At 39.3% G+C, this 27950-nt stretch overlaps 1 protein-coding gene across 4 annotated transcripts; it reads right to left on the reverse strand.

Moving 5' to 3' along the window:
* Nucleotides 1-27877, reverse strand: ACY1 (aminoacylase 1). Of its 4 annotated transcripts, none has more exons than XM_083353889.1 (15): nt 27758-27877; nt 26711-26860; nt 24802-24866; nt 20847-20951; nt 15566-15660; nt 14222-14298; nt 10733-10822; nt 10350-10406; nt 8686-8759; nt 8203-8252; nt 6985-7129; nt 5162-5230; nt 4807-4886; nt 4282-4342; nt 1-4170 (listed from the first exon to the last, which is right to left on the reverse strand). In XM_083353889.1, the coding sequence occupies exons 2-15, from the start codon at nt 26826-26828 to the stop codon at nt 4006-4008; spliced, it is 1251 nt and encodes a 416-aa protein (XP_083210015.1). In that variant the 5' UTR covers nt 26829-26860; nt 27758-27877; the 3' UTR covers nt 1-4005. The 4 variants fall into 4 exon arrangements, 3 of the variants coding, with proteins under 3 accessions (XP_083210015.1, XP_083210017.1, XP_083210016.1); XM_083353891.1 differs by lacking the exon at nt 27758-27877 and adding an exon at nt 27591-27669; XR_014491358.1 differs by having other exon boundaries at nt 3996-4170; nt 4807-5019.
* Between the last annotated feature and the right edge of the window lie 73 nt (nt 27878-27950).

Genomic DNA, 27950 nt, shown 5'->3' on the forward strand with positions numbered 1-27950 from the left:
GACTGACTGGTTTGATCGCCTTGCAGTCCAAGGGACTTGCAGGAGTCTTCTCCAGCACCAGAGTTCAAAGGCCTCAATTCTTTGGCGCTCAGTCTTCCTTATGGTCCAACTTTCACAGCCATACATTGCAACTGGGAAGACCATAGCCTTGACTATACGCACTTTTGTTGGCAGGGTGATGTCTCTGCTTTTTAATGTGCTGTCTAGATTTGCCATGGCTTTCCTCCCAAGGACCAAGAGTCTTTTAATTTCTTGGCTGCTGTCCCCATCTGCGGTGATCTTGGAGCCCAGGAAAATAAAATCTGTCACTACCTCCATTTCTTCCCCATCTATTTGCAGGAATTGAGAGGGCTGGATGCCATGATCTTCGTTTTCTTCAGACAAGCCTACAGCCCTAGAATTCCTCATTAGGCTCCTAACAAAATGGCAGCCAGGTCCAGTCCTACTTTTTGGCTTCAAAACTCCAGTAAGGTCAGTCAAGTGTTACCAACTGCTGAGTTCACATCTGCCAAGGTAGCACACAAATCTAACTTTAAAATTTGAGTAAGTTTTCATTAATTGTATTTTTTTCTTAAAATCACCCCTGGAAAAAAACATTTCCGAGATGGAATAAATTTATATCTATATTTAGATAGGAAGGACAGCAAAGAACACATGATTTTAAAAAGACCAGGAGTTCCTTTTAAACTCTCATATATGGCAATTCATAGTCTGCTGAGGAAAAAGACAGAGTGAAATGATAATGCTAGCTGGTCTTATATTTCTGACATATAAGTTTATATAGCTGGTTTTATCAACATTTATAGAAACTAGGAATAGTTATACCGTGCTGAAAGCTATAAGTGTTGTAGGTTTCTGTGCTGTGAATGAGACATATGAAAACCAGTTTGTTATAGTGGTTAAGGCATGAGACTAGGACCAGGAGACAGGTGGACATTCTAGTTACGTCTTAGGCCCAAAGCCAGTTGGACAGATGATTCTCTTTCAGCCCTTGAAAGCCACTTTTGAAATCTTGCCAAGAAAATTTTAACATGGGGAATTCTGGGACTTGATGTCCACACATCTTAAAGTTGCCAACTTTGAAAAACATTGCTATAATACATGGCATGAACCATTTTGCTCATGTGGGCACAGGCAACTTAAATTTATGTTAGACAAGATCCCCCCCCCATTGGTTGTATTAGATCAAAGAGCATTGGAAAGCCTCTTGGAAGCTCATAAGCAGCTTTTTCTTCATGTTCCAAATATAGAGTTATGAGTTATCAATCTAATAACCACATATAGTTCTGTTATTTCTCTTTTCAGCCAAACTTAACTAAGAGAAGGAATTCATCCCGGAACATGGCAAACAGAACAAACAAAAAGCAATTCTAAACAAAATTTGATACTATAGTCTTATGTGGAAGTGTCATTTCCCCAAAGGAGAAATGTTCCATCTAAAATCTCCACAACCACGTACGCAACAATTCAGTGGATGTTTACCAAAAGACAACAGAGCACAACAGGACTTTCTACCAAGTAAGATTGTACCAAACTATACTGTAAAAATGCATGAGTTATAGCCTTTTCCCCTAGACTTTTAAAAGAATCCTGATTTGACACCTGAATATTTTGGGTCACAAGACTTTACACAACGTTTATATTTTCACAGTAAACTTCACAGATAATAGACAAATCACAGTATTGTTATCTGTGCTTCAGTTTCATATTAAAAATCACCTACTGTATAGTTAATAGACTATTAATAAAGGGGAGAAATTTCCATATTCTCCAAGTATGTGTTGCTCTATGACACTAGAAAATATGAGCAAAGTTTCTAACAGATCTTATCCAATATGAAAAAGAGAAAGTGTACCTGACAGTGTATATACAGTGGGATGATCTTGTATTAAAGCAGTGTGTGAAAAATAATCCTTCTGGAAGAAATTCAGGTTTTGTTACAAGTGACAAGTTGGATGAAGAGAACCTGAGATAAAACATGTCAATATGATATCTGGAGAACTTCTCTCACTTTCCGGTCTCAATCAAATATCTTGTATAAGACTGGGCAAAATAGCCTTTTCATGGAATGGTTTGCCTTTTGCAAATGCTGTTAGTGGGAGAAAGATAGCTAACTGTCAATGCTGCTAACATCGAATGTCTTTGCATTAACAACAGATGGAGATGCAACCATTTTCTTCTTCTGCTTTTAGAGTTAGATGATGCTGGAGGGAGGAATGTGCATGAGAGTCTAGCTAGACATAATAATACTGAACCCAGTGTGAGGACCAAGGTTATTGAAATAAGAGATGATAAAGAATTGGCAGGCTGGAGAGCTGGAGGGGAATCCTGCATTTCAAACTATATGGGGAATGTGATTTATGATTGTTCACTGGAGGATGGAATTGTGCTTTGATACTATGTGCTCAGGGGAGGAGAACTCAGTTTTCGGCTTCAATTATGTTAGTGCAGGTGCTATGCTACTCAAATAAAGATTCTTTAAGGCAAACAATGCCTCAAAGTTCTTTGAAGAGTTTCATCTGCTGGAACCATGACACTAACATTCAAGAGGCAGGTGTATGTTAACAAATTCTTTAGAGATTGGCATCCTATTCAAGGAAACTTGGCTGAAAATTTCTCCTTAAACCATACACCTATACTGACTATCCTTAATATTTCAGCAGAATTCCAGTTACAATTTGGAAAAGAATGCCTCAAAGGAAAGGATGCACTATTCTGATAATAGTGCCATCCCCAAGTGGATAGGTTCAGTAGATAATGAAGGCAGTCAGCTGTACTGCTAGTGAATCCTCAAGGAGTGAAAATTCAGGGACATCCCCATCTTCCTGTGGGATAAGTTAGTACAGTAGGGAGAAAAGTTCCTAAGCAGGTTGTATTAGTTCTTAACTCCTCCTTCAAGATCTGGGTCTCTCTCTATAATTAAACTTTATTTAATTAAAAGACCCATGGTGGTAGAGTGGTTAGAATGCGGTATTGCAGGCTAATTCTGCCAACTGCCAACAGTTCAGTTCTCACTAGCTCACCCTTCCATCCATCTGAGATGGATAAAATGAGAGCCCAGATAGTTGGAGGCAATATGCTGACTCTGTAAACCACTTAGAGAGGGCTAAGCACAGGGAAGTAGTATATAAGTTTAAGTGCTATTCCTATTGCTATTCCTTCATTTACTTTCAAAAACATTTTTTTCTTTGAAAGAACCCATGGGGCAAAGGTTAAGTGTCATACTTGATTCTCCTTTATGAATAGGGAAACTAAAAAATGCTCAGTATTATAGCAGAGTTGGGGAAATTTTCTCCTTGTTAGAATTCTATATAAGTACTGAAATGATCTTCCACAGTAGTATTAGGCATGTCAGAGAAAGTAAAGAAAAAAAATAACTCCATGGCAATCCCAGCAGCCTAAACAGCAGTCTCACCTGACCCCAATTTCTCAAGATTTCAGGCCCTTCATCTCTATTTTATTTTTTCCTTAGGTTTGCCAATGTGAATGAATTCTTTTCCTTAAAAAAAACCAACCACATAGCAAAATGATATGGTAGTACCAGGAAGACAGTTAATTTGATAGTATCCTTTTCCTGTTCAACTGTGTTTCAATAGTGAGAAACTTGTCCTTAGAATTTGCTAATTTAGAAGCCATGAAGAGTATACTCTTTTATCCCCAAATGGAGAAAATGATAGTAGATAAAAAGATACGGTTTTTCATCTGGAATTGTAGGAAGGATCTCTATGTTCATTAGTATACAGCAGATAAAAAGTCACTGACTTCAATAAGACCCTAATTGTGGTTTCATTAACTAAGGCTGCCAGTTTTCTTTGTCTCTTGTGTAACATCCAGGGGTGCTGGAATTCTACTTCCTCTTGGCCAAACACAGATTATCAGGCACCATAAGCCTTCAGTCACAATATCACAGTGTCCTTTCTCAGTTTCTTTGGTTTTTCTCCCCCAATTCCCATCACCACCCCCACCCCCACCAGGCACCCCAAATCACTGCCATCTGCTAGGACCTCAGGCTTCTGCTTGCAGAGGAGGGACACTGGCCAGTGCCGGGATGAGGCGAGCATAGATCTCAATTCCACGAAGAAAGACCTGCTCATTCAGGAATTCATTGTGGTCATGAAGCAGCACAGGTGTGTAGTTCATGGGAGAAAAGCCAATTGCAGGGCGACCTGCCTGAAATATATTGGAAGGAGAAGCAACTGTCAGAAAGCAAGGCCAGAGCAAGTGAGTAGAAGATAAGCACTTCACTGGCCAGGTGCCTGTACGAAAGACATCTATACTCACTGCTCTGATGTAGCGGCTGTCAGTGGCAGCAGGGAAGATCTCACACTTCAGCTTCATATTCCTGAAGAGACAGAGACACAATGGCAGAGAAGCTCCCCGTTGCTATTTAATTTGGTCTTTTTGCAGCTTCAGAAGTTTCAAGCTATCGTCCAAAGGTAGAATTTATCAGCGGAAAAAAAGGGGATCTGCAGGCTTCTGGGATGATCCAGAATTGGAGTAGTTGAGAAGGTGGAGTTTCCATGCTTTTCCCAACTTGTAGCAATCCAGACATCTTACAAACACTCGGTTGGTTTAGCCCTTGCAATCTCTGAATGTAGACAGGTGGCAGCCTGGGAACAGCTGGTCTATACTAGGGGATATCCAGGTATACATACCAACCTTTTATAAAATGCAGTCAATAGCAACTTCTCCACCAAATATAACTAGAGTCTGCTCCTATCTAGCAGGTGAACCTGCTCCTATCCCAAAATGACTAAGGAAAAAGGAAGAAAAAATGAGAAAATGCAAATGTAATAACATACTCACATCTCTTCGCAGGTGTCACTGAATGCCTTCCACCAGGGATCAGATTCCTCTGTGGAGGTAACTGTCTGATCCATGTATTTCTAGCCCAAGGGAAAAGGTAGAAGTGAAACTTGTAGGATTCTCAAAATCCAGGAATGTCTGGCAAAAGCCTGGCAGAAGCAGCGGTAGGACTAAGAGAGACTGTGGAGCACAGGGCACCCTAGAAAGACAGCCCTGTGGAGATAAAGGCCCAAGGAGGAAAGGCAGAAAAAGACAATGGCAGCACCTCGGAAAGCTATAAGCCCAAAGCAGTTTAGAGCTTTGCTTCTAGAACTAAAGGAAAAGTAGTTGGAATGAACCCTCATTTCCCAGGTACCTGCTGGAACTCATATGTAACACCTTCTCCAGCTGTTTTGCACCATGATGCGAGCTGCTCCTCAAATTCCTGCAAAGCAAAGACAAATCAGTATGTGATACGAGAAGGTGCTTTGTTTCGAGTAATTCTTAGCCAGATACTCTACTTTTCATACATGGCATGGGTCCGGAGTACCTCAGGGATCACCTGCTGCCGGCATCAACTTCCCTCTGCCCTGTGCGTTCCCACAGAGAGGGCCTCCTCAGGGTGCCACCGGTCAGAGAATGTCGTCTGGTGACCCCCAGGGGGAGGTCCTTCTCTGTGGGCGCCCCGGAGCTATGGAATCGGTTGCCGGTTGAGCTCTGGATGGCGCCCAACCTTCGCTCCTTCCGACGCGATCTGAAGACTTATTTGTTCGAACAAGCCGGCCTGGCCTGATGGGGGATGGGTTGGGATTTTATTGTTGTTTTTAATATATCTATTTATTGTTTTAGCTTGGGCATTGTGTTTAATTCTTTTTTAACTTTTGTATCTTTGTATTTTTATATGTTTGCCCTGTTCACCACCCTGAGTCCTTCGGGAGAAGGGCGGTATACAAATAAAATTATTATTATTATTATTATTATTATTATTATTATTATTATTATTATTATTATTATTATTATTATTATTATTATTATTATTATTTCATTGTTCTGTTCTACAATTCTCTGCACTCATTCCTGGCTGACTTAACAATATTTTTCCCTCACAGATAAGGAATCATCAAATACTGTAGCTTCAAAGCTACATCGGGATCAAAGGTCTGTATGGCTTATGATAGATACCTGACATTTCTCTCCAGGGCAGCTTTTGGGGGAATGTGTTGCAAAACACAGTTGATCTTTCATTAAACAGACATAGAACACGAAAGCCCTCAAGGCTACCCGTATTTGGGACTTTTGAAAGCAAAGGAATTAAGCTCTCCAATTCTTTCAAACATCAAGAAAAGTTATTAAAAGCTTCCACATTAACAGCTACAAACACTGCAAGATTTTCAAACAAACTAACAATATTTTATAGAACAGTTTAACAAGTTTTGTTTAAAAAAACCATCCAGAAACAGTTTAAGATTTATAAGATCACTCATCTTAAACAATAGGTGATGTACAGCAAAAAAATAACAATAAAAGAAAAAAGGAGGAAAAACAAACCAAGAAAACCATATATAACAATAAACAAACTATATATATAAAATGTAAAATGGTGACAGGCACACAATAAAACTACCACAGGGTATCTCCCATACAACTAGCCCCAAATACCTGAGGGAAGAGCCAGGTCTTAACGGCTTCCTTAAAGGTGAGAAAAAGTTGGGGCCTGTCGTATATGGGGGGGAGGGGGAGGGAGAGAGGTACTTCCAGAGAATAGGGCTAAACACAAAAAATGGCACCCTTCCTAGGTCCTGAAGATGAAAAGATTTAAAAGAAGGAACCTGGAGCATGCCCTCCCTGTGAGAGAATGTGAGGCAGGCTGATATTCTTAGGAGAAGGAATTTCCTTAAATAATCCAGTCCTATGCCATGTAAGGCTGTAAAGGTAAGAACCAGCATCTTGAATTACACCCAAAAGCCTATTGGGAACCAGTGTAGTTCATCGAATAGTGGTATGACATGGGCATAACAAGATGTGCCCATAACTACCTGCAAATAACTACTGTACATTCATTTTATAATAAATAAATAACTACAGTTGTTGTTTCTAGCATGGGTGGGAAGAGCTAATATATTCGCTGGCCAGTTATGATGAGATATTCAAGGCAAATCTTTATGGGATGAAAACTGGTAACCTTCTCCTTCTCTGTACCTTTAGGTCCACTGTGGGAGGGATCCGGATGTCAAAGGCAACAGAGAGCTCAGAGGGGACCACATTGAATGATACGCCTCCATTCAACATGGTCAGGTTCACGGATGTTACATCTCCTAATGTGAGATGCTCCTCTGTTTCCAATCTGCGAGAAAGAACAAAAAAAAATTATACACCGTTTCTTTGACATTTTCAAATCAGTTCATTGCTAAGTCCCTGATAGGAATCACTGCCCGACAAAAACTGGAATGCAGAAGATACCCGATTCTGTAAATAAATAAATAAATAAATAAATAAATAAATAAATAAATAAATAATTTACACATTATCTTTAAAACATACATACAAAACACAACCTCTATCACTGGACAGTACAGATGCCACCACAGTAAAGCATCCCTGCCTTTATTAAAATTGTTATTTTAATCTCAGACGTGTTGCTCAAAGTTCTCAGATTCTAACCAAACATTACTAGTGTTTCCAACTGAAAATTATGAGAATGGCTCCTTCAAGTGGACCCAGCCATATTTCTGAGGATTAGCTCTTAGTACATGACAAATGGTAGACAGCATAATATCCAACTATATAGTAACAAATGTTATCACACAGATAATTTTCAAAACTAAATGTCCTTTGTGAATATAATGGCATTCTGGATTTACAAAGCATCCCTTATCAGGAATTCTTAGGAATTATGCAAAGTGCATCACTATATACAGTATTATATATGAAAGCAAGGATAGGTTTTGTGAAATTATTTTATGAATCTCATCTTAGTAGAATTATGGCAGAGCTGGGGTTTGAAACTTGTTATTCAACCTCTTATCATTAAAATGAAAAATTCCCAGTTCCATTTTAGAGCATCAAAGGGCAATGAGAGATATATGTCATCTATATCTTTCAGTCCAGTTATAGAAAGAAAAAGCTGAATTGCTTTCCATATCACAGCTGAAGGTTCCAATGGACACTTGTGATAGCAATCTATTTGTAATAAAAGATTGGGAGAGTACTGCTGGATCACCTTGTATACATTTCATGTACTAGGATACTGTCTATGAAAGCCATGCCATAATCAAATGATTTTGAGGTGACAAAATGTCTTCTTTTGTTGTACTTTTATAAAAAAAAACAGAATGGGTAAATGCAGTTACTCAGTCATGAAGGTCAGGCATTGACTTTTCCTATCTTTGATAGGCTTCACCTACTTTTATTTCTTACCTTTGTTTTTCATGTTCTCTGAATTCTAGGAAAGAAGTGATCACTCTGTGCTGTGAACAGGAAAATCAAAAGTAAGTGTAATGATAAGCATTCGCTCTACTGCCAGGGCTTCTACATCAGTTTCTGGGCAAGGTGGGATTATATCTCTTTTAGCGAATTATGATAAAAAGGAAGAAAATATTTATAAATCAAAATTCAGCATCCTCTATCTCTCTAGAAACTGATGGGCTATAACTTTCATAACTTCTGACCATAGAGGCTTCCTGGCTGAATTTCATAATCAACTGTTACGGCCTAATGAAATATGAGCACTGCAATTTGATAATCCTACTCTACACTGCATATTACTGTATATCCAGCACTACAGCCAGTTCATATAAAGTGTCTGATTTGATTTTTTTTATTTATACATGTTGATATCAATAAGCAGTTTTACCTCCCACTCTTCCTTAGCCCTGTATATTATAGAAAATGGTCTTTTACCATCTTTTCAGCAGCTGTATTCTCAATGAATCTGGATCCATGTCCCGGATTCCCTTGTACTTTCACTTTAATCCCTGAGGTCGTTTCAAGAAAGGCCAAAAATGTAAATGTAAAAATAAAGCAAAGCAAGACAATTACATTGTTTAACTACCATAGCAAAGGAAACAATTCAGCCAAAAGGGTATCAGCTTAAATGTACAACAGGTGCAGTTAAAAAGTACATCAGTCTCCTGGTAGTTTTGTATGAGGTGGGATACTTTTAATAGTGAGAAAAAAATAAATAATTTGCACAACTAACTTTGGGTTAATCAGTTATCCTCAGTGTATCTTCCTGTAAAATACAAGTGTGGACCAGTTATCTTTGGTTAAGTTATTCTGTCCCTCTGTAGCTCTGACAAGCTCAAAAAATTGTTCTAGACTCTTTTATCAACAGTAATTCAAATGTCAATGTGCATTTATACAGCATATGGCTCCTGGTGCATTTATACAGTGTACAAAATAAGATACAGCAGATATTTGACATGATTGCCATTAATTTGTATATAAATTTGAGAGAAAGAGAGATTATTTCAAGCTAGATCCCAAAGTTTACACATTTTGAGTAAAGTATATATATATACAATATATCTTTCTCTTCCACTTGAAAGTATACCATATTCCAAAGAAGTAACAGTACATTGAAGGACAGGACTATACTTAAGAGATAAACTATTGTTTCAAAGAAGTGAACAGCTTTTCTAAAAGAAGAGGCTTGCTTCTTCACATTGGAAGTGGCAACAAATGATTCATAAAACAACCTCTATCTGCATGTACCTTTTGAAGAGAAACCAACATTTTCTATTTCTTTTCTTTCTATTAATCTTTTTTCTCTGTTTAAGTTTGAAGATTATCTTGTTAATTGTGTATGTTCTTTTTGTTGCTTTTTTTAAAAAAAATTACATTTTACATATTTTCTTGTAATTTATAAATAAAATTTGGGGGAAAAGATAATGCATATATCCTCTTTTATAATAAAATAGAAAATAATAAACAAAATAATAAAAACAATAAATATATACATACCATACACACACATTATACATATGATATATATATAATTTGCAGATACACAGGCAAAGGCTAATAACTACATTTAATTGCCAACATCAACTGCAGTATTTTTGAGTTTTCAGAGAATCAGTTTTTAACATTTGTATTAAATTAAATTGCAGGCATATACTATAAAATATCAAAAAGTTTCAGAATGCCTTTAGTGAAATTCCAAACTATAAAACTACAGGCATCAGGGGAGATCTAAAATTCTACATCAATCCAGCGATGTAACTGGGACTACAGTTCTACAGAGGGAAAACCGGTGTGGCAAAGAAATGCAGTTGCAACTAAGAAAAAATATATAAAACTGACAAAAGTCCAGAAACTGTTCAAAAGAATTCATGCATTATCTCTGACAGATATACGGCAGATGGTTCTCAGTATAGATCTTTGGACAGAGGTCTCCAAACCTGGCAACTTTAAAATGTGTGGACTTCAACTCCCAGAATTCCTCAGCCAGCCATGCCAAGTCCACATATCTTAAAGTTACCAAGTTTGGAGACTCCTGTTTTAGGATGATGCAAATTAAAAAGAAAATAGATGAGAGGAAGTACATTTCAGATCTTACTTACACCATGGGCATTTCTCACCATAGAATACAGTGAAAGTGTCCGTTGGGTTTGCCAAGCCTAGGAGAAAACAAAACAACAATCGTAAATAACAAATGCTGTTCAAATATAGAGGCTTTCTTCAAAGCTTTTTGGCAAGTGACTATAGCATCAACTAACTGGCTTTGTATTCATGTGGGGGGGAGAACATTATTATTATTGGCGAGTAAAGAATCTGCATCAAGGCTGCATAGGCCTCCCTTCTGAGAAACAAGCCTCATACAGCTTTAAGAAAAAAACTAATTACAAAGAATAACTTTATTAAGAAAAAAAGGAAAATGATTTCAGTTACAGAATATTTTTCAATTCCAAAAGTGCTTTCCAAGTGCCATACTATGGATTTTCACCTTCATCCAAGGCAAAGCCAACATTAAGCGCTGCAAACTCAGGAGTCTTCACAAACAATTCCATCCCTTTGTGGCCCCCAATCTCTTCATCTGCATGAAAAAGAAAGCCCAAACAGTTACTTCTTTTGCTTTGATCTCCAAACCAGCATTTCAGAGTGGAAATATTTGAAGAGCTAATTACAGTGCGAAGTTCCCATAGGATCCAAGAAAGCTTTTGTGCTTTGCAATCTGGCACGCAGGGGGCCTCTTCTCTTTGTACTAGCACAAAAGAACAAAAAAATGCTTTTTCTCCAAAACCCATTCATCAGATTTTTTGTGTGCTTGCCCCCAAATTTGTAATGCGCTAATTGTTTCCTGCTATTAATCAGGAAAGCAATCACTCTATTTAATAGAACATGACATCACATTTGAGACCACAAGTGTAGTCTCACTGGGATGCGACAAAAGAACAGAGTGGAACCACCTTAGAAGATCCCAAATGGTTTATTTGCTCAAAAGCCTCTGCATCATTTTTCAATTTTTTCCCCAAAGCTGCTGTAAGCCCTGGAGCACACACCCCTAGTAGTATGCTGCCTGATTACAGGAAGAGACAGAATGAAGAAAATGAATTATCAAAGAAACCACATCAAGGTAAAGGGTTGGTCTCTCTTCCCCAATGCCAAGGTCCTAATCCAAATTTGGAGGCAGTGTGATTTTTTAAAAGTATTATTATCATTTTTAAAAATGGCATCATGATAGTGTTGTATCTAACTATTTCTGAATTTAATTATCTTCTCCACATGCCATCTAATATGATCCAAAGACAATATTGCAGTAAATGAAGATGAGAACTTAATCAGTGAATAATTTCTTTTTCTGGCTAAAGAAATCCATCTCCACTATCAGAAATTTCTCATTCCACCCAGTTGCTGCTACTTCTGGGTTATCTGCGGAACCTGCAGCCACCAGGAAATCAAGAGTCATCGTTCTTCGTTGGTTACTGAGAGGCAACACGGACACTAAACACGAGAGGTTTGGTATAGAATAGTTACAGAGTTATTAAAGCTATAAATTATGATTTGATAGAAGTATTAAAGGAAACAACTGCTGCAGTTTGTGGGGGTTTTTGAAGTTTAATCTTGACATTACAAATTAGTAATAAAAACAGCTAATCAACATTATGATGAAATTTTAACCAATCTTTCATTCTTTACATATTTTTCCATTCTAAATATAGCTTTGTGTCCTGATATAAAACATGTATGTTTTATGAAATCCTTGATGCTGAGCTTGGTCATTTTCTTGCAGATATTTCATTACACAATTAGGTGACATTTTCAGTGCTCTCTGTATATATACTGTGGCTTGCCCTTTAGGTGTTGGTGGAAATGTTGTTTCCTTCTTGGTAGTTTCTTGATTATGGTATTGTTTGTCTAAGTCAGACATGTCAAACTCATGACGTCACGTGACGTTGTGAGACGTATCGGGACTATTTTGCCATTGCCGGCAATGCGGTGGATGTGGCTTCCGGATGACACGTCCGGCCTGTGGGCCAGCAGTTTGATACCCCTGGTCTAAATTGATAGTTCCTTAACTGGAATATTTACTGTTTCACTGTTGGTCTACTATTAATCCTAGTGTTATTCCCTGCTTATTTGAGTATTGATTGCTGGCAAGGAGGTTCTTTGGGACTTTTTCTTTCCTTTTTAGCTTTTTTATTTCAATGACATGTAGATGCTATTTTTATCTATATGCTGTTAATGGCTGATCTGCCTGAGTCCTAGGCTTCCAGGAATTCTCCAGCATATTAGATTTAGTTTGGTTTAGGCTACTCACAGATTCTCAGTTGAAACTATGGTTATGTCTATGTGTTGTGAAATTAAGGAGTTTTCATCATGACTTCTGACTGCTAGTTAGCGTTCATGGATGCACTGTGCTAGTCTTCTGCCTGTCTGTCCTACTCAGTGGCTGGAACAATGCTTATATTGTATGTTGTAGATGACTCCTGTTTTTTCTTCCAGAGCTATTAGGTCTTTTGGTTTACTTACAATGTTTTGGAGGGCTTTAGTTGATTTGTGGGCTATAGTGATGGCATGTCATTGTAATATTCTGTTGGTTGTTTTTGATACATTTTTGATGTATGGTAGTGCTATCTCTTTCATAGCTTGTGTTGGTTGTATTGTAGTGGATTAAATGATCAGGCACTTTTTGATAAAATTGTGTGGATATAGCTTTTGCTGTAAGATCTGTGGGTGATCTGTAAAAATTCAACCTGAGCTACAAATATTCTCTTGTATTCTATATGTTTTACTTAATCTCCCCATATTGTTTAACCAACAGTGATAAAAAATGTGGTTTTGAGGTTTTCCTGCAGAAATGAAATCTATGTGTTTCTTCCAAAACAATATACTGAAAATATTCTATTGCAAATCCATACTGAAAATGTTTTGAGTACTTTATTGGCTTCTGTCAGTTTTACTAGGCTACTTAGCTTGCATGTCGTTTGCCTGGGGAAATAATGTAACCAACCCTAGACAAGAACTTCTCAGCACATCCACAGTCATGGCTTCTGTCCTGAAGTCAAAAATATGACAGTGTAAAAAGGTTTCAGAGATGTGGCTGAATGAGTTACTTCTTCTCCCTTTTCCCTTCCTTGCAGAATTATCTATTAGGAAAAATGAACTGCTAATGGCTGTCCTTGTATCTCTACTCCACCTGGCTCTGACGCTTCCCTGGAAGAGTTGCTTTGAGTAACTCTGAAAGCCCTTTTTATTGAATCACACTTTTGACCCAGCACTGCATGCTTAGAATCACAAGCTTCAACCTTTTAATTATTATCAGGGCTCTGAAAATCATGCAGTGGTTTTTAAAACCCTAGCTATATATGCATCAATTTTTGGGTATTCTTGTAGACAGAACTTTTAAAAAACAATGCGTGACTCTTGATTTGCAAGAAGAGAAGCTCCTAGATGAAGGAAATCCTTGGGCTCAAGGGGGCTGCCACATGCTAAGATTTTAGTTTTGCATCTCAATGGAAACACTTATCTTGTGGAAGGCCCAAAACACGCTCTGATGTTTGAACAGTAACAAAACAGGAAAAGTGGGTCAATATGGCAACCAGAGCAAGAATGGCAGTAGACATGAAACACCAGACAGTTGGGACAGGGCAATTCTGGAGCAGGCCAACAGAAGCTAGTAGACTGTTGATCTCTGAAGGTTTCTCCTCCACATATCCTAGATAGAATGTCCACATGGGAAATTTTCTGCCAGCATACCATTTTTTTCATGCCAGAATATCTTAGCCTGACTTTGGGCTGCTGCTGAATGGACACACAAGAGATGCTCTGTTGTGAGAATATGTCCTCAGCAGAACATTAGGGAGGCCTCTTTGCACATGAAAGCAGAATGAACCCTATGGTGCTGAGTTGCAATTTTTTTTCCTTGTATGATCTATCATTTTGAGCAAAAACTAGGAGACACGTGATTATATGATGTGCCTATTTAACTCACCTGGGACAAAACTCATATGAATGGTTCGTGAAAAACGTCTTCCTTCACCTTTCAGCCTCCGTATGGCTTCTAGGTATCTGAAATAAAAAATGTCTTATTTAGTGGCTCATTAAAAAGATAACATAGTGTTTGTAAGAGAAAGGAGTGTGTATTTGTTAATGATGGCTGTTGGATATTGGAAAGGAGCACTTAGCTGGAGTCTGGATCAAAATTCCCTGAATTCTAAAACGTGCCTTGCAGGGCAAAGCAGAGGCACCTATTTTCTGCTTGCAAGAATTAGCCAGGTACCAATCTTCTGAATGCAGCAGCAATCTCCCTATTCCAGCTTGCTGTTTTTTGGCTAGCAAGATACAATTTTTATTTAATTGCATTAATAAACAGAATTGAAGGTAAAAAGATATAAAAATAAAAACAAACAGAAAAAGAAGAAAATATGATAAGGGACAAAACCATTACAATGTATATTGTCTTTATACAAAGCAGCTCATCTTTTAAATATGCATTAAACCTGAGCAAATGGGGTAATATTGATGCGTTTTATGTTGATGGGCAGCCAGTTCGTATGTAGAAGGAAAGAGAAGAGAGCAATCAACAGCAAGGTGGATGGACTCAGTAACAGAGATTATGAATTACCTGAAGGACTAGGTTAGGGACAGATTATTGTAGAGAAAGTCTATCTATGTCAGACCTAGATATTTTACAATCCCTGGGCCACCTCTGACCCTTTCGTTGTCTCTGTCCGGCCCATGTGAGGTGAATTGGAAATTAAATATCGCTTAACAGCCAGAAGTTCCAAAGAGGGGGAAGTTAACTGCCTCGGCAAGCCTGGCAGGCCAGCCCCTCTCACAGGTGGGTGAACCCAGACCCTCCTCGGGCTACTGGAAGCCCAGTAAACCAGTGCCACCTAAGCCATGTATGCAATACAAGTGCATTGCTTTTATTTTGAAAGTGAATACTTGTTTTCAATTTACATATGTGCATGTGTCTCTGCCTGTATACCTATATACCTTGGTTTGGCCCTCCTCACCATCCCAATTTCCCCATGTGTCCCTTGGGAAAATAAATTGCCAATCCCTGATCTACGTTGTCACTATGAAACAATATGGCATAATAACACATAATCAAATCGGACAGGATTAACAAATCTAATTATGTATTGATTGCTACCAGTTTCACAGCCCTAACTAAAAGGCTCTTTGTGAGAACTATTTCCCTTGCTCACATCCCTTCACTTCCATCATTTGCAAGACAAAATGCCAAAGTAGCTTTCCTTATTAAACAGATGTCTTTTGTACTGTCTAGACTCTAGAACATAAGTAGAAGGATAAGATGGGTTTCACGTACTGGATAGATACACATTTCATATCTTGAGTTCCCCGTCCATAGATATTTCCCTCAGAGTCCTTGAAAGCTGAAAAAGGATCATACTGCCAATATTCCTGTAGGAAAGAACATGAAACAATCAGAAAAATGTGAACGGATGAGAAATGAGACTTGCCCTTAGGGCAGCCTGCTAAGACATTAAAGGAAAAGTCTGACTGTTTTCAGTGACACCTTACAGTACTGGGGACAAATCTACATAAACCTACACATTTCCTAACTTGAAAAACTAGGAAACATTTGAAAAACATGCTTCTGAGTTCAGCAAGAATGACTTTTGAAAACATGCTTTTTGTTATTATTTCCCGGAAGTTTTTTTGTTGTAGAGTTAACTTAGAAAAAGATTGATTTATATTTTCAAAGTGATTTTGGATTTCTTTGTGATTTGAACTCAGTGTTATTTGAATTAATTGCAGTATACTATATATCTCCTTCTGAGAGGTATTTATATTTTCTTAGTATGTTCTATCTACTTGTCTCTGATCCATGATGGCCAAAAGTTGAAGTTTTCCTTCTTATCTGCAAATAACTTTAGAGTCCCGGTTAAATAGATATTTGTAATCCAAAGAGTTCAAAAAAGATTTTTTTTCCTACAGTTTATAATTCTCTCTTTTTCTGCAGCCCAGATTGTTGTCCTTTTTTTGTCACAGCTGTTCTTTGTTATTAAAGCTTTGAAGGTCACAAACACAGATTAGCTTTTCCCAGGTTTTGGCAATTTCTCCATGAAAATCATAACTGTCATAATCTTCATCCACCACTAGGTGTCAGCATCTATTTAGTTTTCAATATGAACAATAGTCTTTAAAATGAGTCTTAACCATTCAACAATTTTAAATTTGTCCAAAGTTTAATTTTAGCTTTCAAGTTTATAAATTTATTTGACTACCATATATTTTGATCCTCTATGGAAATTTTAATTTGCCACTTCCATTAATATAAGTCCCCCTCCTTCACTTTTGGAGGTATTTTGCTTTTTGGGGATCTTTTCCAGGAAATTAAGTGTAGAATAGAAAAGGGAAAATCAGATTCCCTCACCCAGTTTCAAGCACGCTATTTACTGTTGTGCTGGTTAGTTGTTTTGGACTTTGGTTGCACGTAGCTTGGGCTGATCGGTGAAATACAGCCTTTTTCCTGTAGGGTTAGAAGGCTTTCCCCAAGACGAACGGAGCGACTGCTGTCATTCCACCCTTCTTTCTTTGCTGCCTCTCTGGGGTGGCTTGGATCCATTAGGGTCTCCAGGCAGGACAAAAATTAGCCGCGGGAGTGTGGCAGTACCAAGCCCGCGACCAGTTGCTACCATGCAGGACCGGAAGTCCTGGAAACATGCTTTTTGGATTCTCTGTTTTTGTAGGAAGTAGTTTTTCTGGGAAATGTTGCAAAGCATGGAAGCTGCAAGATAACCAGGAACAAAATAATCATGAAAGCATCAGGTAAATTGCCTCCTTTTATCATTGCCAAAGGTTGGTGAGTCTGTAAATCTTCTATGGTAATTTAATTGAAGCAGGAAGCTTCATTTAGAACTCTCCATCATCTAGTTCCAAATTTTGCAGCAGGTTTCTGGATTTGCAGTAACATTTCACAGAGCTTCCTCTCTCAGAACCACTTTTTTTAAACCAGAGTTTTTATGCTAACCAATTCTACTATTTATACCGCAATAAAATCTCAGCAACTATGGAGTAGTTAGTTTTGTAGCAATTTGCAACTATAGTATTAGAACCAGTGGTGGGATTCAGCCAGTTCGCACCGGTTCATGGCTGGAAAAAAAGCAATGTCATTTTTCTCGAATTATTGGGTTTTTTTAAAAAAAAATTATTCCTCCAGTAGATAATGCACCAGCCCAATGTGTTGGGTTTAACTATTTCAGGAGAGTGTGCTAAACAAAAGTACACACTCTTAAGTGATATTTCTTTCTTATCTCGTTCCCCTAAGCTTTGTGTTTGTATTCTCCTCTGAACAGTTAGGATCTGAAGCGCAAACTTTTTATATCCTGTGTTTGTACTATATTCCATACACCATGTTTCAGTGAGGATTTCTGGAGACCCCTAGAATGACTTTATCAGTCATCACTGCTTTTCTTTTTGCTCAAGTCTTAATATTTTGGAATATTTCAGAGTAGACGCGAAGAACACCAGTCCTCCTCTGAGGACAAACTCGGGATGCCAAAGAATTAGGATCAACTAAAGTGTAGCCCTTTGTGCTCTTTTTTCCACTGAAACCAAAAAAATATACCCATTTTTTTACTTTCTTTGCTTATTATGTTCCTTGCAGTTTAATCTGAAATGTCTCTATACAAACAAACTTAATGCACAAATGGAGGGAATGAATGGGCTCCAGTAAGAGTCCAAAAGCTTGGAAGAACGAACCTCTGATCCCAGTGACTGAGTCAGATTGGATCCTGCAACATTATCCTGGGACATGTGTATTTGCCTTCATTCACAGAATGAATGTCTGTTTAGTCTATTAAATGCAAATTTATGTAACTGAGATAATTTATGTTGCTTGGATAATTATACAAATTGATGCAATGCCATAAAGGTTGTTTGACTGCTTTGTAAACAATGTGAAGTAAAATAATCTACTGAGTGGAGACTATATTACATCTATCCATTCTGGGATATACTTCTAGTCACTGAAAATATAGATTTCCTCTTGGCTTACATCCTCCCTTGCATCCATCATCTTTTTGTTTGCCATTTGACAGCCTATAATCATTAAGAATTATTATTCATATAATTGTTGTTGTATACCATCTTGAGTGCTTATATAAGCAGCATCAATTTCCTGCTCCGATAGTAAGTAAATAAATAAGCAAGTTGTTTGATTTCCCTTTACTCCATTGTTATTATGAGGAGTTGCCTGCTGGTGCAATATTATAAATAAATATACCAAACAATCACTTTTTCTCTGCAAATATCTACAGTAAAATAAAATTTCTTTATTAAACAACCACTAGTTAATAAGATTTTTATTTTCTCCCATAGTGTTTCGGTTCTCATAAATCTAGGAATTGAAAATGCTATAAAGTGCAGATCTTACCTTGATTTAAAAATCATGAGATTCATCCTATAATTCATCTTTTCATTTCCAGAGAGGAAAGGAATTTTCATATGTTATTAATGGCCCACATAAGAATTTCTATCACCTTCATAAAAGCAGTATAATCTGTTTCTCGTGTATAGGTAGCAATAGCACTTAGACTTTACAGCCCTCTCTAAGCAGTGTGAGCTCGGGACAGGGGTTGTTCCTCTGTCCTAGTCCTGTTAGACCTCTCAGCGGCTTTCGATACGACCATGGTATCCTGCTGCGGCGTCTCAGGGGGTTGGGAGTGGGAGGCACAGTTTTTCAGTGGTTCTCCTCCTATCTCCTGGGACATTCGCAGTTGGTGTTGGCAGGAGGGCAGAGGTCGACCTTGAGGCCTCTCATTTGTGGAGTCCCTCAGGGATCGGTCCTCTTGCCTCTCCTGTTTAACATCTATATGAAGCTGCTGGGTGAGATCATTCGTGGTTTTGGAGTTGAGTATCATCAGTATGCTGATACTCAGCTTTTTATTTCGACCCCAAACCACCCCAGTGATGCCCTCGACATGATGTCCCGTTGCCTGGAGGCAGTCCGGGTCTGGATGGGGAGGAACAGGCTTCGGCTCAACCCTGACAAGACTGAGTGGCTGTTTGTGCCGGCATCCCGGGAAATTCAAATTATTCCATCTCTTGCCATGGGGGGTGAGCTATTGCCCCCCGTAGATAGGGTGCGCAACTTGGGGGTCCTCCTAGACTCACAGCTCTCTTTAGATGATCATATTGGAGCTGTGACTAGGGGCGCCTTTGCCCAGGTTCGCCTGGTGCACCAGTTGCGGCCCTCTGGACCAGGATGCCTTGCGTTCAGTCACTCATGCGCTCGTGACCTCTCGTTTGGACTACTGTAATGCTCTCTACATGGGGCTGCCCTTGAAGACCACTCAGAGGCTCCAACTGGTGCAGAATGCAGCCACGCGAGTTGTGTTGGGAGTCTCCCGATACTCCCATGTTACACCTCTGCTCCACGAGCTGCATTGGCTGCCGGTTGCCCTCTGGGTGAGATTCAAGGTGTTGGTAATGACTTACAAAGCCCTACATGGCATGGGTCCGGATTACCTACGGCAACACCTGCGGCCGGCATCAACTTCCCTCCATCCAGTGCGCTCCCACAGAGAGGGCCTCCTCAGGGTGCCTCCGATCAAAGAATGTCGACTGGTGGCCCCCAGGGGGAGAGCGTTCTCTGTGGGCGCGCCAGACCTGTGGAACCGCTTGCCGGTTGAGCTCCGGATGGCCCCCGACCTTCGCTCCTTCCGGCGGGATCTAAAAACTTATTCATTTGAGCAATCTGGCCTGGTTTGATGGGTTTGGGGTTGGGGTTTAAATATGGTTTTAATTATTGTATATATTGGGCATGATATTTAATTGTTTTTTAACTTTTATATTTTGTTTTTTAATATTTATTGCCCTGTACACCGCCCTGAGTCCCTCGGGAGAAAATTTAATAAATAAAAATAAAAAATAATAAATATTTCCCCCAACAATCTGGGTCCTCATTTTACCAACCTAGGAAGGATGGAAGGCTGAATCAACCTTGAGCTGGTGACACTCGAACTCCTGGCAGTCGGCAGAATTAGCCTGTAATACTGCATTCTAACCACTGTGCCACCACGGCTCATAGTCCTTAACTTACAACCATACTTGGAACCATAAATTCATTGTTAAACAGTGAAGTAGCTAAAAGAGGAATCAAATGACCACACCTGATTTTATGACCTTTTTTGTTTTGCTGTGGTCATTAAATGAATCACCACGGTCACTGAGACATCACATGATCTCAGTTTGCGATCTTTCCTTCCAACCTCCTCATTGACCTGGCTTGTCAGAAGCTGGATGTAAAGTGCTGGAAGGCAAAGGGTGATCACTGCCAACTATGGTAAATACAAGCCAGTTGCAAAAGTGCCTGGATCACGATTACGTGAGCACGGAGGCACTGTGACGATTTTAAGTTGAAGGATCAGTGACAAGTCACTTTTTTCAGTGTCACTGTAACTTTGAATGGTCACAACTCGAGGACTACCTGTAAATTAAAACAAGGAATAACAAAGAGGAAGATAAGACCCACCACTTCTCCCCTAGAATAAGTTATTTTGAGGAAGGAACCCAATCATCCCTCAACTCTCTTTTCCAGCAAGGTTAAAGTTGCTACTGAATCCCCAGTGTGATCTCCTAACCTCAAACACGGGCACAACATCTGTATGAGAATTCAGTAAGATGGAGCGGAGTTGTGGGTCTGTGCCTTGCCAAGTCAGAATGGTGATCACACGGTCAGGGCAGACCTGCAAAAGAAAATTACATTAGATGGGATTCTTCTTTGTGTCACTTTGGAAAGCTACTCACTTTGTGTAGCTTTCAGTAACTGCACATGCTATATAGATCCTCTCTTTTCATGGTGAGAAGAAAATTTTATAAAATAAAATTTGAATTTGAAAAGTTTTAAAGAACATGGCAAAATAATTTATTAAATTTAATTTAAAAAAAAGCAGACAGTATGGCCGCTAAGAATTTCAGTTTCATTGCTGAAATCCTGACTTTTGCTAGATAACTTACATCTATAGCCCAGCATCTTGTTCAAGACCCTATCATTACATCTTAGTGTGCTATGTGAATCCCGAAAAACAATAGTGAAAGTACACAGACAGAAAGGGGAAGCAATAATCATTACATACATATAATATTTATACATATAAATATGCTCTTCAGATAGAAGCAACTGCAAAGAAAAGAATTCAACGGGAAGTAGAAAATGATCCTCGGCATCCAAACAGATATGCCTTCTTTTTCTACTGTCTCTTCAGGCAGCTCCAAAGTACCATGTATTCAAGATCCATTTACTGCTTCCCAATTTTAATTTTCTGTTTAGAGAAATTCCAGGTGGCACTAGAGGGAGCCACAGCAACTCCAAATGGCATTGGGAAACTCTTAACAGTCTGGAAGTCGATTCAGTTTTATAAAACTGGTTCTGATGACCATAAATATTGAAAGAAAGGCAAGCTCCAGTTCTTGAAATGATTCATTGACGTAGGAGCGTTTTAACCCTTTCAGCTCAGCCAACCTGGGGAGAATTGGTTTTAACACAGGAACAGAAGTAAGAGGACAGCCTAGCAAAATGATATTTCTTGCCTTTTCCTAGTAAAAACATTTTCCATAGCGTTCATTTGTAACAAGTATCAGTCTAAATGTGGCACATAAAGCTGAAAAGGTCAGGCTCGGTTATTGGACATAGATGAACCTGTAATAACAGATTAACTGGATAGGAGGCTCTTCAAAGGATCACAGATCCAACAGGTTTACTACAAACTATAAATAATAATCTAAAACAAACCATAGTATGATTCAATCAGACACCTGACAGTAAGCCTGAATCAATTATCTTCATGTCATGAACTCTAATTAATCAAAATTAGCATTCAATGGACCCTAATTAATCAAAATAAAAAACAGTTAAAAAACCTGTCAGTGGAACTGTTTTACTACATGTCTATTTTGCTTTTTGTCCAAGATGGTTAAAGTAACCTAAATGCGTCCTTGCTTGTATTATTAGCTCATTTTCATCCTCATAACAAAATGCTGGTATGTGAGGCCAATCAAATCCGTTCCATGATTTTTGTAGATTCAGATTTAAATTTCTCCAACACTAGTAGTTTTTTTCAACATTACATCAGATGATAATATAGAACAGACATGTCAAACACAAGGCCCGAGGGCCAGATCCGGCCCGCGAAGTGGTTTCATGCGGCCCTCGAAGCCATCCTGGAAACATTGAGGGAATGGCCCCCACTGCCTTGGCCCTGGCCCAGAGACCCTCAGACCTGTCCCACTCCTGCCCAGGCGCCCATAGGCACCCTTGATGCGAACGATGTAGAGCTGGCTACGCCCACCCAGTAGGCCTTAGGCATTCTAGCCGCGCCCACCCAGTAGGCCATATGCACTTTAGCCACGCCCACCCAGTAGGCCATATGCACTTTAGCCACGCCCACCCAGTAGGCCATATGCACTCTAGCCATGCCCACCCAGTAGGCCACGCCCACCCAGGCCATACCCACCCGGCCCCCTGAGGGCAACTGCAATGCTGATGCGGCCCTCAATGAAATTGAGTTTGACACCCCTGATATAGAATGCCTAACACTTTTAAATAATATTGTTATAGTTCTGAAGTCATTAATGAACGATAAAAAATAGATCTTTGTTGAATCAGGCCAAATATCTACTTCATCCAACATATTACTCATACCCAAATTTATCTGGGAAGTTTACAAGCAGGGCATAAGGATTATTGGTCACCAGTAACTGATATTTAGATAAATTGTCTTTGAAATTAGAAGTAAGATACAGTTATTAAGATAACAAACTTGGATACCTGTTTCCTCTATAAACTTATTTACTGCCTAAGTAGGCAGCTTACACTATAGCTGGAAAATAACATGATCTAAGTGATTTTGAATAATGATCATTGTCTCAATAATACGCTTCTTTGTATAGACACATGGAAACCACTTCCCCATGTTGTAACCCTAGACAATTATATGTGAACGATGTAGCTGCTTGAACCAATTTTAGCAGCATGAATCTATTCTCTGTGACTGACGCATGCAGATTTCATGTAAAACAGCTATGTGAACTGATCTACTGCCCACATGTGTGTATCTCTGCATTTCCACCACATATGCCATTGTAACATGGGTACACATCTCGCAACTATACAGGAAATAAAACTTTACACAAGAAAGGAAAAGAAACAGGTGAGAAGCACAATAGCAAAAACATATGAAAGACGTAAGTTGTGAAAAATAAAATTCCACCAATTGTCCACTTTATCCTGTGGATAATTAGTATGTGCTATTAAAGAGTTTAATTTTGATAAATGTTCGGGTCACTATTTTTTAAATATGATTCTAGTTAGCAAGCCTTTATTCTGTTCTACTGAACTATATATAATATTTTTCTGCCCTTATAGGGGGAAACAATATCCCCTGCAGCTATATCTGACCACAAGGATAAGATACTGGCTGTCAATGAAATTCAGTGATTCTCAAACTTCTGAATCCAAAATTATAGTTTGACAACAGACTTACACTTTTTTCCTCCTAATTTGAAATGAATGCCATCTTATTCCTTATTATTAACTCAGATGACAAAGCAACAATGCACAGAAATATGTCTTTGGAAAATTGTCCAAATGAATATTGCCCAAATGTACTGTTATATCTATTTGAACAATAGAATGAAATTGAAACCCTGAGCTGTAGCAGTAAAATATATGACAGTACTCCTTTACTTTGACTCAGCAGATAGCAGTGTTTAGCTGACATTTTTATAAGCTAAAAAGTAAATTAGAGCCTTGGTGGAGCAGTGGGCTAATGCCTCCTTAAGTAACACCAGCTGCCTGCAATTAGTGCAGGTTCGAGTCCCACCAGGGTCAAGGTTGACTCAGCCTTCCTTCCTTCCGAGGTAGGTAAAATGAGGACCCAGATTGTTGGGGGCAATTAAGCTGACTTTGTAATAATGCCGCTTGGGGTGTGTGTGAAAGCCCTAATAAGCAGGCATATACATAGAATGAAGGCTACTGCTAAGCCTGTAAGCCGCCCTGAGTCTTCAGAGAAGGGCGGGATATAAATGGAATTTTTTTAAAAAATTAGATTAAATCTGCATGGTACTTTAATGGGAGATTTCCTGATAATGTTAAATAAGGAAATCCTCCTTCCCCCAACTATCGTTGTTGTTGTTAGCTGTGAAGTCGTGTCTGACCCATTGCGACCCCATGGACAATGTTCCTCCAGGCCTTCCTGTCCTCTACCATCTTCTGGAGTCCATTTAAGCTCACGCCTACTGCTTCAGTGACTCCATCCAGCCACCTCATTCTCTGTCGTCCCCTTCTTCTATTGCTCTCAATCTTTCCCAGCATTAGGCTCTTCTCCAGCGAGTCCTTCCTTCTCATTAGGTGGCCAAAGTATCCTTGTAGAAAGCAATAACAAATCACTTCTCTGTTGCTATCAATTACAATATCCTGCAAAACAAAGATTAATGATGCTGATTTTCTTCCTAAATTATGAGTGCAAAGAGGCCATGCAGCAACAAATCAGAAACCAACAAAATCCACATTAAGTGCAAGGGTTTATGTTATTTTACCTCCACTTTCAAACACTGTAGACCAAGTTCAGAAGCTATTCTTTCCAGGAATTTTATTGCTGTGCCTGGAAGAAAATAGGAAGCCATCATGAAAATTACACATGTCAGTGACACACTTTCTCTTTTTATTTCAATCAATATTTAATTTTTTAAAAATGGCAGTACTGTACAAGTTTTATAAAACTTTTCCCCATGTGCAGTATTTGAATTAAAACTTTGTCCCAAGGATAAGGTATTGGACAAGGTTTGAAATCTTGGGCCGTCTTATCTCTTCAAGCTGTGTTAAAGCTCACTTGTCAGCTATTACATGTATAATTTAAGTATTCTATGAATATTTTTAAAGATGACAACCATTATTGTGGAAAGACATACAGCAAATTGCCCAAAGCCATAAATGAGTCTTAGAGACAAGTAGTACTTCCAGCACTCCGTCAACTAAGCCACCATTGCTTTTTACTTTACATTTCAAGGTGGTGCATTTCAGTTCTCCCTGACACGCATCACCCCTTCCATAAACAATTAAAATAAAAGCATCAACTATTAAAACTATCAAAATATTGACACACTGAACATTCTAGAATTAATAAGGCAGGGCCTTCAGATTTCAGAATGTTATTCCAGGTTTGTTTACAATGAAAGTTCTACAAATCTATTCAGTAAAAACATTTGCTTCTCCACAGTGAAAACGATGAAGATCTAGATGGAGGTCAGCCTTGCACTTTACACTGATTTTCTTTATGAACGCAACAGGCACTGGGAGAAGAAATCAACTAGGCGGACTTGTATTATTTTATTTATTTATATGGCCATCCAAACAATATGAACCCTTTGGGAAGATAACAATCAATAAAATAATCATAATGAAACATGAAAATCAAGTTAAAAGATAATTAGACAAAGAACAAAATAAACAAGCAACCATCATCCTACCGGTATGTGGGCTCACTCAAACCTGATCCTTTCTTCTGTTTGGGAACTATTCCTAAATATAAACTGATGGGTATAGAAACTGTATAGAAATCACTGTGAGAATTAATTAAATATATTCCTCATTCCGTTTATAAAAGTTCTTGAGTCTTGCCATTTCCATTAACTCCTTTATTCAATTTTTATACAGTGCAACTCACAATGGTCTCTCTTTCTTCCCCAGTTAGTGCAAGGTCAGCCCTATGCATAGAACAGGCATTCTGAAGAGTTACACATCCACACTTATCCCGCAGATGAAATCATTAAGGATTTCCTCTGCATATTTAGTGACAGGGAGGCAAATGTTGAAACTGCTTTCTTGCAAAGTCTCCTAACTCTCAGGAAAGCTTATATAGGTTATATATAACATATTGTATAGATTTCTGGCTGTATAAGTTTATATGGCCAGAAAACCAAAATGCAAGAGGGAAAAACTTTATCTTTTAGGCCTAAGAATTTTGTTAGCCAAACACCCAACTGATATTTAGTTTGCTTGCTTGCTTTTTTATCTATCTATCTATCTATCTATCTATCTATCTATCTATCTATCTATCTATCTATCTATCTATCATCTATCTGATATTTAGCTTTTGAGGGATTCTTCTCCTGAAGTAACTCCTTCAAACCAATGTAAAAGATAGGTAATAATATTTTCTTCAGGGCTTGCTGGAGTCTATGAGTTTAACCTTCCTTTTTTGGACATAAGGAACAAGTCTCACAACATCATTGTGTCATGAAGCAAGTCCTTTTCTTTACCAAGAATTATAATTATAATTAACGTAATGTAATATAGGACAGTGTGATCATAAATTTCTCTAAAAAAAACAAACAAAAAAAAACACCATGATATAACTTAAAGGCAATTCTTTTCCCCACTCATTTTGTAATAGGTTTTAGGTACTGAATGCTGATTATCAGTGCAACAAATTCTTAGACTTAATACCATAATCAGGCTGAGGCTGGACTGTCTTGATTCTCAGATATTCCCGGAAGAGAGTGACAGATGGGTCTTCTTTGGGATCCCTCTCCCCAAGCTTTTTAGAGTCTTTCTCTGGTAGCATCTTTAGCCCTCTGGACTCAGGCGACGAGAGTACTATAACAAACACAGTAAGGGGAACAGACAGAAAGCGAGGGTAAAGAACACAAGCATTGCACTTTTTTCAATGGGACTAGGTGAGCAGGAAGTTCTCCCGGTAATAATGAATGAACGAACTTACGGTAGAGTTACGTTCCCCACTTCTAATTACCGTACCGTACAGTACGAAGGTACCGCACTCGGTTACCTTCCAAGTCCTCACTTCAGCCAAAAGCAACTGGGTATTCAAAAGGGGCAGAAGAGTTTATACGGGATAGAACGAAACTGCCACTCTGTCCCGACATAGGACTGTATGTATGTCTCCATTGCTGCAGTCAAGGCAGAATTTCCACAGCTACAACTGCAGAACTGTGAGAGTTACACCCCGGTCATCGGAAGCGGGGGCGAAAGTCCGGCAGACTACCGTGCACTGCGCAGGGCAGCTTGAAACTCCCCAGCTATGGCCCTGGCGCCAGCCAAACAGTCCCCTTTAGGGCAGCGTTTCCCAACCTTAGGAACTTGAAGATGCGTGGACTTCAACTCCCAGAATTCCCCAGCCAGCTATGCTGGCTGGGGAATTCTGGGAGTTGAAGTCCACGCATCTTCAAGTTCCTAAGGTTGGGAAACGCTGCTTTAGGGGGATTTTTTTTTTCCCCTCTCCCAGATACCGCAGTCCAGCGCGCCCGCCCGCCTCCCTCGTAGCTCCTCGCCCAGCGGCAGCAGAGTAAACAAGTGATTTGGCAAGCACCTTGGGAGGCAACGGTGGGCTGGCCTTCCCCCTCGTTCCCCAACCCCGAGTGAAATGAGCCGACGGTCGGGCGAAGCGACAGGGAAGCTTTCCTGGGCAGCGAAGGGGGGCCCCCCCGGAGCGGTAACCGGTGGCGCCGGGCGCTCTTCCTCTGCCTCCTCACCCACCTCTTCGCTCGTTGCGGAAAGCCACCGCCTCCCTCAAGCCTCGCTCGCCTCGAGTTGACTCCACCGCCCGCCGGGGCGGCGGTAGCAGCAGCAGCAGCGCTGGGCAGGGCCGAGCGCAGAGCGGACCAATCTCCAAGGCGCGCGCCGGCCCGCCCGCTCGCGGCCAATCCCACGGCCGCCGTGGCTTTGCAAG

Source organism: Vipera ursinii, assembly GCF_947247035.1.
Source record: "Vipera ursinii genome assembly, chromosome: 2".
Classification (NCBI taxonomy): Eukaryota; Metazoa; Chordata; class Lepidosauria; order Squamata; family Viperidae; genus Vipera; species Vipera ursinii.

Coding starts and splice junctions, on each gene's coding strand:
- ACY1 (XM_083353889.1), bottom strand. CDS start 26,828: ATGCTACCAGAGAAAGACTCTAAAAAGCTTGGGGAGAGGGATCCCAAA. Junction 14,299..15,565: donor ATGAAATGTGTATCTATCCA/GTACGTGAAACC, acceptor TTTTTATTTCAG/ATACCTAGAAGCCATACGGA. Junction 4,887..5,161: donor TTACATATGAGTTCCAGCAG/GTACCTGGGAAA, acceptor CCCTTGGGCTAG/AAATACATGGATCAGACAGT.